Raw genomic sequence first — 12072 nt, 5'->3', positions numbered from 1 at the left:
CAATGTGGTTGAATCTCACAAATCAAATGCTGAGTAAACAAACTAAACACAAGCGTAAACCCTGTTTAGTTCCACTTGCTTAAAGTTCAGAAAGCAGACAAAACTAATGTGTAATGTTTCAGGATCATGGTTACACTGGCAAGGTGTATGGATTATTGTGCCTAGAAGGAAGGATATTTGGGGGAGAGAGGGACTTCCATTTCTTCATCTGGGTGCTGGATCACTTGATGAAAATTAATCGAGCTGTAAACTTCCAATTTGTTTACTTCTCTGAATGTATGTTATGTTTTAATTTTATGTAAAAATGGTAACTTTGACGACTTTAAAACACGTAATTTGTTGGGATGGTTTCTGAGGGTAGGTTGGGTATTCTTTAATAACTTTGTTTTGAATAATTCTGTCATTGTAACTACAGATCATCCATTCCAAATGAAAGCTATATTAAAGTCGTTTGGGGAGTTCTAAGAGATAATGGTAAACCAATGGTGAGGTGGTAGGCACGGTCTGCCCCAGCTGCAAACAATAAGGATGTTGCTTGGCTGTAAGGAATTTACGACAGTGACAAAACCGTCTAAAAAATCAGTTTTCTTTTTATTATCACCATATTAACTGACAAAACCTCCTTCGTTGGCCTGAGTCCTAAATAATTGGTGAAGTTAGTGTTCAATTTTTTTAATTATTTTTTTTTTTTGAGACAGCATCTAGTTCTGTTGCCCAGGCTGGAGTGCGGTGGTACAAATCATGTGGCTCACTGCAGCCTCAAACCCCTGGGCTCTAGGAAGCTTCCTTTTGTAGCCTCCCAGGTAGCTGGGACTACCAGCACATGCCACCATGCCCGACTAATTAAAAAAAAAAAAATTATTTGTAGAGATGGCATCTCCCTATGTTGCCCAGGCTAGTCTTGAACTCCTGGGCTCAAGCGATCCTACTGCCTCAACCTCTGAAAGTGCTGGGATTATAGGTGTGAACCACGGTACCCAGCTGAATTTTTATTTTTTATATATGTACGTATACAACATATAATGGTGAATTTTTATTTTATATATAAAACATCTATATGCTTCAAATTACCATACATATTATCCGTTATATTAATTCTCCTTTAGTAACACATGCGGACCCAGCCTTGTACTCATTTCGGGTGCAGTCTGAGTCCACAGTCCCCATGGTGCTACTTGTTCCAGTAGTTAAACAGATTTGTCAATGAGCAACAATAGTAGAATGATTATGAAGATGAGGAAACAGAACTTTTTTTTCCCTTCCCTCAGTCTCTGTTTCTGCTTTTGGAATTTTTATGTTTAAAATTTTAAATAGCTGAAGTAGAGTGCTGGTTATTATTGAAAATCATTTGTCAAATAAGGGTAGGCAGTCTTAAAAATGTATCAGATCTGCTAGGTGTGCCGCTGCTGTGGGACAGCTGCCTTTACCAGCATTACTTAAGCGTGGAACCTCACACAGACAGAACCGTAACAGTTGTGAACGTATTCAGCAGTTTTACTAACATCATGGTGAATAATACCATTCTAAACTTAGTTAACATTTTAAAATTATATATATTGACAGATTATTTTGTATGTTTTAAGTTAAGGTTGACAGTTTTTAAAAATCTATTTACTCTCCCAGTGACCCCCCCGTCCCCCACACATAATGGCTTATTTCACTGTGTTCCCTTCCATAGTCCACTCTGTACACCAAAACCACTAGACTGCTTTCCCCCCTGCTTAGAGATAGGGTCTTGCTGTGTTGCCCAGGTTGGTCTCAAACTCCTGGGCTTAAGCAAGCCTCCTGCCTCAGCCTCCCGAGTAATTGGGACTACAGGTGTTCTACCACACCCAGCTTGCTAGACTACATTTGATTATTTACTAGTCTTTCAGAACAACTTGATTAATCAAAATCAACTAGTACAACATTAGCTCACAGTGTATTTATAGCACATGAAGACTCTTTTTCAAAGCTGGGAATTTAAAGTTGAAAGAAAGAAAAATAATAATTTTGAATACACCTTTTCTGCTCAACATAAACTTACTGCAGCATCATTGGGAAGCATCGTAGATATTCATCAGTAGAGCGTGTATTAAATTATGGTGTATCTGTGCCATAGAACAGTATGCGCAGCCACTAGAAAGTGTAACTGTTCATTATTTTAAATGGCTGTACTTTATAATACTGAAATTCCATATTAGTACTACATGAGTTCTAAGATGCCTAGGTATATATAATGCCAGGTTTTAGAAAAATTAATATAATGTGCTACTATTTGTGTGATAAAGGAGGAATTGGAATGCTTGAATGCCTAAGTGCTGAATGTCTCTGAAAGGATACTTGAGAAAGGGATAACGTTGGTTACCCTTAGGGAGGTTGGCAAATTTTTGGGTTCATTCCCATTTTATAGTTTTATTTTTCCCCCCTCTTTACCACATGCATGTTTTTACTTTTTAAAAAAATGCTGGGCCAGGCCGGTGGCTTACGCCTGTAATCCCAGCTCTTTGGGAGGCCAAGGTGGGCGGATCACCTGAGAATGGGAGTTCGAGAGCAGCCTGACCAACATGGAGAAACCCTGTCTCTACTAAAAATACAAAAAAATTAGCTGGGCACGGTGGTGCCTGCCTGTAATCCTAGCTACTCAGGAGGCTGAGGCAGGAGAGTCACTTGAACCCAGGAGGCAGTGGTTGCAGTGAGCCGAGATCGCGCCACTGCACTCCAGCCTGTGCAACAAGAGCAGAACTCCATCTCAAAAAAAAAAAAAAAAAAATCTGGAACGTTTTGGCACAAGCTCCATCATAATAGTAACAGCGTTAATCCTGCCACCGTAAAGCACCTGAGCTGCTTTTCACAGCAAAGTATTTTGAGGTGGTAGCAAAGCAAGGCAGTGGCAGTTCTTAAAGGTAACACCACCATGTTGAAAGCTCGATGGGAATTCCAGTGTTCAGAGCCCCTGTGTGCCTGAGGTGTATGGTAGCCCTTCTTCCCTGGAGGCTGGAGCTCAGTTAGACCCAGGGGCCCCTTCAGCCTTGGGAGTTGAGATGCTGATCTCAGTTAGGGAAAGACATGCATGATTTCTTGCTGAGCTGCTCTTTTGTGGAGCCAAATGTTAAAACCTTTGAATGTGAGAAAAATGCACACCTGGGTATTTTTATTTATTTATGATTTATATCCCATAAAATACAAAAAGCAGAATGTGAGAAAGCTCACTACATTTATGGGTAACGTAAAACCGGATAAGTACAAGTTAAAGCAGGTTGGAAACCAGTAAAAGGAGCTGTACCTTGACTGTTAGTAGCTATTAGAAGCACCTGAGGCAAGTTAATTACTGTAGTTGAACTCTGAATTTAGCTTTGAATTTCTTGGCACATAAGGTGAAAAGGGGAATGTGGAGTACATGGTTCTCTTTATTTGTAGACAGAAAGCAGGAAGTTTTGCCTAAGGAGATGCACATTTTCCTAATAACCAATTGAAAAAGGAAATTTAAATGTAGATATTTATTTTTAAGTATATGATGACTCAGGTCTTAGTGGTTAGTGCCTGTTAAGGTATAAAAATTAGCCAGTCAGAATCTGCCAAATCTGGTGCGATATGGTGCCTCACACCTGTAATCTCAGCACTTAGAGTGGCTGAGGTGGGCAGATCACTTGAGGCCAGGAGTTCGAGACCAGCCTAGGCACCAAGGCAAAACCCTGTCACTACTAGACATACAGAAATTAGTTGGGCGTGGTGGCACATGCTTGTAATCTCAGCTACTCGGGAGGCTGAGGCAGGAGAATCCATTGAACCTGGGAGGCGGAGGTTGCAGTGAGCCTCGCACCACTGCATTCCAGCCTAGGTGACAGAGCCAGACCTTGTCTCAAACAAAAAAAAAAAATAGTGCCAAACCTCACAAAATATAAAATCTCATTTGAGTGTCAGATCCACGCACCTCTGCTTCAACACCCACCACAGCAGCCCACATTTATCATCTCTCGCTTGGACTGCTGTAATGGCCTCCTAGTATATATATACATCCTCTCTGCTCTCTTCTGGAGTCTTCTTCGAGCTGTGGTCAGAGGTGCCTTTTTGAAAAGCGGAGCTGGTTGTGCCCTGTCACTGTTCCACTGTTCCAGGACTGTCTGCTCACTGTGTCCTTTGGTCTCAGGATATTAGACCCAAGCCCTCCCACCTCTCCAGCTCTCCTGCCATCCTCTGTCTCTTGCTTTCTCTTTAGTCCTTCTTTCTGGCTGTGTGCCCTTTGAACACCCTCTTCTCTCTTATGGAATGCTTCTCTTGCCTAAGCCTCGTCTTCTTTCTTGGGATCTGAGTTGCATCATCATTAGAGGCGCCTCTGACCCTGGAAGCGCACTCCTCACCATTTGTGCTCATGTCCCCCCGTACCTCTCTCCCTGGTGCTTAGCTCTGTGTGGTGTGTTCCTCGCTTAATTGTAAGCTCACGAGAGCAGGTCCTGGCTCAGATTTTGCTTGTTCTATCCCCAGCTCTGAGCATTGTGCCTGATGCGGAGCAGGGGGTTGGTAGATATTTGAGGGAAGGCAGCTATTACTCTGTGGCTGTCTTTGGTCTGTTTTGTGCTGCTACAACAGAATGCCACAGCCTGGGGTAATTTATAAAGAACAGAAATTCATTTCTCACATTTCTAGAGGCTGGGAAGTCGAAGAGCAAGTCTGCAGCATCTGGTGGAAGGCAGATGAAGGGCCAAAGAGAGCCAGCTTACTTCTGAAAGCCCTACTTATAGCAGCATTAACCCATATGCAAGAGCAGAGGCTCAACACCTAAACCCATCCCAAAAGGCCTCAGCTCCCAACACTCTTGCACTGGGGATTAAGTTTCCAATGCATGAATTTAGTGGGGGCACATTCAGACCACTGCAGTGATCAAACGCTGCAGCAGCCAGTTTCTCCTCTCCAATGGCCACTGCATCCTGCTGAAGACATTTCTGTCTGAAGGGCACCCAAGCTTTCAAGGGGTATCTGTTTCCTACAGAATACAATCTATACTGCCTTTTTAGCCTCCATAACCTGTGCCCAGGCTGCACTTCCAAAGTCCCAGTCTGAGGTCCTTAATCCATGCACAGAAGCTAGAATGCAGCACTCCAGGGCTTGGCCTGTACTGTACCCCCAGCCTTCCCTGCATGTGCCAGTCTAAATCATTCTTGAACTGAGACCCCCTGTGGAAAGTCATACCTTCCATTGCTGGAACTCTAAGTACCTTTGACATGATACTTATTTTCTATCTGAATGATAGTTATTTTATGTAACCAGTTGTAGGCAAAACCTGTACATTGTCTAGCATGAACCTCTCATGTAGGTACTTAATAAAAATGTGTTAAATGAATGGCAACTTATGCTCATTATTTAACATCTTTGTAAGTCAATCTTTAATAGGAACCATTTCCCCTCCAGATATTCTAATTTTTAAGAAAGTTTCTGTTTGTACATGTATGACAAATGGCTAGTCAACTGCAGTCTCCTGGTTTTTTTAATATCTTTAAAGATGAGTGAATATGAATCCAATTAATATCCTGCTTTCTGTGCATATTTCAAAGACCTTGTGGATCTTTTATTGCAAGGACATAGTGTTATTCTGATACTGAATGCAAGAAAGTAAAACAAAATTGATACATGTAGCTTGTCATTTCAAGAGAGGACTGCCCAAATCAGCAACCTCTTTAAAAAATGACAGATGAGTATTGAACTTGTTTCTAGATGAGCATCACCTTCCCAAGCCAGCCGACTTCATTCAGCCAAGCGGATGTCTTACCCTGAAAGTTACTGCTCGGTGCCGTGACTCCTGGGATGAGAGAATAACCCACACCTCCATTTCCTTTTCAACAGGCTGATTTAAACTGCAATATTCAAGATGATGCTGGGGCTTTTTATGGTGTAACCAGTCAGTACGAGAGTTCTGAAAATATGACAGTCACCTGTTCCACCAAAGTTTGCTCCTTTGGGAAGCAAGTAGTAGAAAAAGTAGAGGTAAGTTGGCCTCTGTATACTGGAAACTTCATTCAAGGGCAGACTGTTGCCTTCCTTTAAGCCTTCCTTGGGGCAGAGAGTTGTACTTTTTTGGATGTCTCCTTCTTACCTTCTGTATTACCTCACACTACTATGAAGAACTACTTGCAAATGGGTAATTTATGAAGAAAAGAGGTTTCATTGACTCACAGTTCCACAGGCTTAACAGGAAGCATGATTTGGGGGTCTTAGGAAACTTAGAATCATGGTGGCAGAAGGTGAAGGGAAAGCAAGGCATATCTTCTCATGGCGGCAGGAGAAAGGTGGGTGGGAACCACCACACACTTTTAACCCATCAGATCTGGTGAGAACTCCCACAGTATCACAGGAACAGCATGGGAGAAATCGCCCCCATGATCCAATCACCTGGCACCAGGCCCCTGCTCTGACATGTGGGGATTACAATTCGAGGTGAGATTCAGTTGGGGACACAGCCAAACCATGTCACTCTCCTCCTTTCTCCCACTTCTTTTCCTGTTACTTCTAAAAAGGTGAAGTGATTTGGAAGCACCTGAAAGGAAGCAAATAGGAGGTCCCGTGCCAGTCCTCTGACTGTGTCTGGAGTCGGCTGTGCCCTGCTGAGCCAGTGCTGTGCACCTCTGCGTGAGGCCTTGTGGGGTAGCCTGGCATGAAAGCTGGGTGGAGATAGGCCCTGCCACTCAGAATGATGCCCTCTCTACACCTAACCCCTAGGTCCAAGGGCACTCCCAGGCATTGTAGATAGATGTCAAGGTGGTACTCAGCTGATTGGCACCTACCCTCTGAAACCATGACAGCTTGAGTTGGATATTGTTGCTTTTGCCATTTCCACTGCCTTTGCCTTTAATTGTTTTAGATAGAGTTTATTATATATTAGGATCCAATATCTTTTTACGGCTTTTATGTTTCATACCGTCCTCCCTTTAAAAAGATGTATTTTTGTTTCATCAGGGTGAGTTGCTCTGTAGAATAATGTTTGTTGTTGGCATTTCTTAAAGGTTGTGTTTTTTAGTGTCTTCTACCCATCACCCAATTAATTGATCCATGTTCAGTAAGCCAGTGGCCCTGGACCTTTCAGGTTCAAGAGCCCACCTTAGCTGTACAAAGACTTTGTGCTGAGGAGGGAGAGAGGGAGAAGGGTTTATTTCTTAAGACCCTGGGCTAAGCAATGAGGATTTGGGATGCTGCAGGCCCTCATAGCAATAGCACAAACCCCCTGAGCACTGGACAGGCCTTATGAGAATGTGGTTGAGGAAAGGTTATGCTGGCAGAAGAGGATCCAGGGGAGTTGACTTAGATGGACAGTTTAAGCTTAGGGGTCATGAGCTTTCCCACGGTGGTGGCAGTGGGAATCCAGTAAGACGTTTTGAATGGAACTTAGAAACTAACTGGATGTTAACGAGGAGGAAGAGTCAAAAGTCACACTCACATTTTATGCTTGGAAGGATGGTACTGCCACTAGTAGAGATAAGGAAATAAGGTGTTCAAGAGGGTATAGGTAATGATTATAGATGCAAGGCTAGAACTTGGATGACAGGTAAAGACTGGAAATATGAATTGGGAATCCTGAGCATTAAGGATTAGGAATGGAGACCTCGCTGCAGAGAGGGAATAGAAAGGGCACAGGAATGAGGATTAAATTTGGGGAGCAGCCACCAGCCCTAGGATAAGTAGAGGGAGACATAAACAGAAGAGCAGAGGACAAAAATGAGTTGGGAGGAGGGGAATTGGCTCAACATAATGTCTGGAAAGCCCAGGAGGTGAGAAGGTGGCAGTATCATGAAACATGGCTGGGACACCTGGAACCAGATGACCTCCTCTCCTCTAAGAAGGAGGAAGCAAAATTACCTGTGGCTGATTGGGAGTGTGGAAGATGTGTGTTAGGCAATGTTAGTCAATAGCTAAGTTGTCAGGGATGTTCTCTGTAGTTAGAATTCCCTGCCTGGACAGGTGCATTTGAGAAAAGATGAACCAGACAGCTTACTCAGTTTCCCAAATGTCAAATTACTGGTGTCCTCAGATGATACATCCAAAGCTCTTTGCAAATTCAGGGAGCAGGGAAAGATTGCTTTTGACGGATAAAATCACAGGAATTTTTATGGAGAAGGTGGTGTGTGTGGTAGGTGGGGTTTTACACTTAAGCCTTTTATCTATTTAGAATGTATGTCTGCATTTGGTGTGAAGTAGTAGTCCACTTAATATTTTCTTCCAAATAGGCATTTGTATCAAAACCACTTATGAAATGATTCATTCTTTTCCAGTTAAACAGATCTGCCCGCTTTAAATTACCATATATTCTGAGAGCTGTTCCTGGAGTCCCACTGTTCTATTCCACCCACTATTTGTCTCTACGTATCCCAGTACTATGTTGATTTGATTCCAGTGGCTTTATAGTATATTCTGATATTTGATGAGGCAAGTCAGTCTCACTGTTCTTCTTTTTCATATATTTTCTAAGCTAGTAACCAACATTTATTCTTCCAATTAATTCAATCACTTAAACATATAAAGAAGAAAACCTTGTTTGAGCAATCTAATTGTAATTGCATCAGATTTAGATGTCCTTTTGGGAGAATTTGATACTAAATCTTTCCAATCAAGAACCTATTTGCATTCTCATTTCATTTTATATATTTCAATAAGATTTTATCATTTTCATCATACAGATTTGTCTCTTTCTTGTTAAATATATTTCTAAATGTTATATAATATGTTGTAATTTGCTATTTCTAGATTTGAACTAATAGAATAGAGAAAAGCTCTTAGTTTTGCATCTCTGTCTTCAATATGGCCATTTTAGCAAATTCTCATACTTAACTTTAGTTTTTCCCCTGGATTCCTGGGTTACCCTTGTATAGTTAACTGATGTTAGTTGAAAAAGTTTTGGTGTTTTGCCCTTTAGGATTATATTTACTGTAGGCTTTTATTAATGGTATTTATTACTAATTTAAATGTTTTCTTTTTATTCCTGTTTTAGGATTTTTATTAGTTACAGCTGCAATACATTATCAGATGCTTTTCAGCAACTGTTGCTATATGATTTTTCTTCCAAGTTGTTGACATAACAAGTTAATACATTTCCTCAATGTATATGAAACACCACAGCATTCCTGAAACAGTCCTACTTTGGATGTATGGTTGCATTCTATTTGCTGGTATTTTACACAGAATTTTCACATTACATTTCATAAGTAATATTCGTCTATACTTTTTTCTTTTTTTCTTTTTCTTTTGAGATGGGGTCTCACTCTGTCACCCACACTGGAGTGCAGTGGCATGATTTTGGCTCACTGCAGCCTCAGCCTCACTGGTCTCGAGCAATCCTCCCATCTCAGCCTCCTGAGTAGCTGGAACTACAGGCATATGCCACCATGCCTGGCTAATTTTTTGTATTGTTTTGTAGAAATGTGGTTTCGCTGGTCTCAAACTCCTGGGCTCAAGCGATCTGCCTACCTCAGCCTACCAAAGTGCTAGGATTAAAGGTGTGAGCTGCCAGTACCCAGTTACATACTTTTTTCAATAACCTCTTTGCCAAATTTCAGTCTTGAATGTACACTAGTTTCATAAAAAGAATAACACTGGAAATAACTATTCTTTTAAGATTACATAAAACTTAGGCCTGAAACTGTTTGGTCTTCATATGTTTTTTAGCATCTACTTTTAATTATTTATTTTTAATTGATAAATAAAAATTTTATACATTTATGGTATATAACATGATGTTTTGAAATATGTATACACAGTAGAATGGTTGAATCGAGCTAATTAACATATATATTACCTCACATAGCTTACCAATTTTTGTGGTGAGAGCACTTAAATCTTCTCTTAGCAATTTTTGAGAATAAAATTTTGAGAATAAATTTTTGGTATTAACTATAGTCACCTTGTTGTACAGTAGATCTCTTGAGCTTATTTCTCATAATTGAAATTTTATATCCATTGTGGCTTCCCCTTTTTTCAATGGTAAATAGCTAAACTTGTTAGTTGTGGTCATTTCCACAATGACTGATCTATTTATTGACAATTTCCCATTCTTTTTGATTCAGTGTTAGCAAGTTATATTTTTATTTTTCTGGGAAAGCATCTCTATCTGCTGGGTTTTCTTTGCTTCGCCGTGTGTGTGTGTGTGTGTGTGTGTGTGTGTGTGTGTGTGTGTGTCTGCTTTAGGGTTATGTGAAATCTTTTATGTATCTTGTAATTTTTACTGTAATTGTGGTTTTGCCACTTCTTTTTTCTCCTTTTTACTTATGTGAAGAGTTTATTTTGTCTGTCTAAAGGACCAGTTTTTAATTCTGTCTACATTTTACATTTCTATTTCATTTATTTGAGCTTTTATCTTTATTAATTTCCTTTTCCTGGCTTCCTTTGATTTCTTTGTGGTTTGGGTTTTCTTATTTTTTATTTTTTAAGGATGTGTACTTTATTCTGTAAATTTTTATCTTTAATGATGAAGACATATGAGGCTGCTTCATTAAGTTTCCTTCAAGTGCAGCTTCATCGTGGCTGATACGTTTTGATGTAAAATATCTCCCTTTTCATTGCTCTTTAGTTTGTAATTTTCTTAATTCCTTTTGATCCAAGGTTATCTAGGAAACCTTGTTTCTTATTTCTGAGTTCTTGAAACAGCATATATACTAGTATTTTCTTAATTTCTTCCTTTCATAAACAGCCGACATTCAGGGGCTCATGATCTGTGAGAAATAATCAGTTTTTTCTAAAGTAGAGAGATTAGCTGTATTGGTTGTTAACCTGTGAGGCTTTATCACAATAAAGAGAGATTTTCTTTGAAGAATTGTAACTAGCTGGGGCCTGCTTTTACAGATCTCCTCCAGGTAAAGCATCATAATTAGGCAGTTATATTTTTTTCTGACCTTTGCTAAAAGGATCTATCAACTCTTCTTAAAGCTATCATCTTTCCAACTAATTTTTTTTAAACTTTCAGAAAAATAATGGATTCTATGTATAGCAATAAATTTGGAGATAGTTTTCTTTTTAATTAAGTAAATTACGTAAGTAGTATAGCATATAGAAGAGGATTCATGTTGAAAAAAGGCTTTTTTATAGGCAGTAATATCTGTTTCATGTGTTTTGAAGTCAAAAGTGTAAAAATACTCAAATCTTTTTTTCCTCACAGACGGAGTATGCAAGGTTTGAGAATGGCCGATTTGTATACCGAATAAACCGCTCCCCAATGTGTGAATATATGATCAACTTCATCCACAAGCTCAAACACTTACCAGAGAAATATATGATGAACAGTGTTTTGGAAAACTTCACAATTTTATTGGTAATGGTTTTGTCTCTTTCCTGTGTGGGCAGATGCTGCCACGAGGCTTGACAGAAGTGAGGAAGGTGGTCCTGGGAGGTGCTGGGCCTGTGCCGAGGGAACTGACCAGGCTGTTGGATTGGGCTCCTGGTGGTCAGTCAGCAGTTGAATTTGCAGCATCCATAGGGAAAACTTGGGCTTGAGTCTGTAGAAGAGAAGGAGTTTTATGTGGCTGAGGTTTCTAAGGTTCACAGAACTGGAATTCAGTTGGGTAATAAAAAGTGATGTGTTTTTATCTCTGGCTGCAGAGTAGAAAGGCCTAGAGAACTTTTAAAAATCCAGATACTCAGGCTGTATCCTAGATCAATTAAATCAGGATCTCTGAGAATGGGACCCAGGCATGTGTATTTTTTTAAGTTCCACAGGTAATTTCAACGTTAGCCAAGTTTTAGTCTCAACAGCAACATGGTATGCAAATCAGACAAAAGCTGAGTTGGTAGGTTTGTACTTCAGACATACCTTGACACATTCCATGATGGACTTCCAAGGCCTTCTAAGAAGTTACATGCATTAAAGCAAGAAAATATAAGCTCTCAGTACCAGAAGAAATATAGATTAGAATAGAATGCATGGAATGCAATGACCAGGAGGAGGAAAATGTTCTTCATAGGCTAAAAAATCTGGCTAGGCTGAGTGCAGTGACTTATGCCTCTAATCTCAACACTTTGGGAGGCCAAGGTGGGAGGGTCCCCCGAGTCCAGGAGTTCGAGACCAGCCTGGGTGACATAGTGACACCCCATCTCAAAACAGACAAAACAGACTTA

General features: G+C 40.3%; 1 protein-coding gene across 3 annotated transcripts in view; it reads left to right on the top strand.

Annotated features, from left to right (window-relative positions):
* The window catches only part of TEAD1 (TEA domain family member 1 (SV40 transcriptional enhancer factor)), a 273827-nt gene that overhangs the window by 249101 nt on the left and 12654 nt on the right, over positions 1–12072 (top strand). For all 3 annotated transcript variants that reach the window (XM_011973033.1, XM_011973032.1, XM_011973034.1), the window contains 2 exons: positions 5821–5961; positions 11117–11269. In XM_011973033.1, the coding sequence (XP_011828423.1) occupies positions 5821–5961; positions 11117–11269 (294 nt within the window). The remainder of the gene's footprint in view (positions 1–5820; positions 5962–11116; positions 11270–12072) is intronic.

The sequence above is a fragment of the Mandrillus leucophaeus genome, unplaced genomic scaffold (assembly GCF_000951045.1).
Source record: "Mandrillus leucophaeus isolate KB7577 unplaced genomic scaffold, Mleu.le_1.0 Scaffold1332, whole genome shotgun sequence".
NCBI lineage: Eukaryota > Metazoa > Chordata > Mammalia > Primates > Cercopithecidae > Mandrillus > Mandrillus leucophaeus.
Note: the sequence above shows the minus strand (reverse complement) of the source record. Positions and strands in the feature narration are given on the sequence as shown.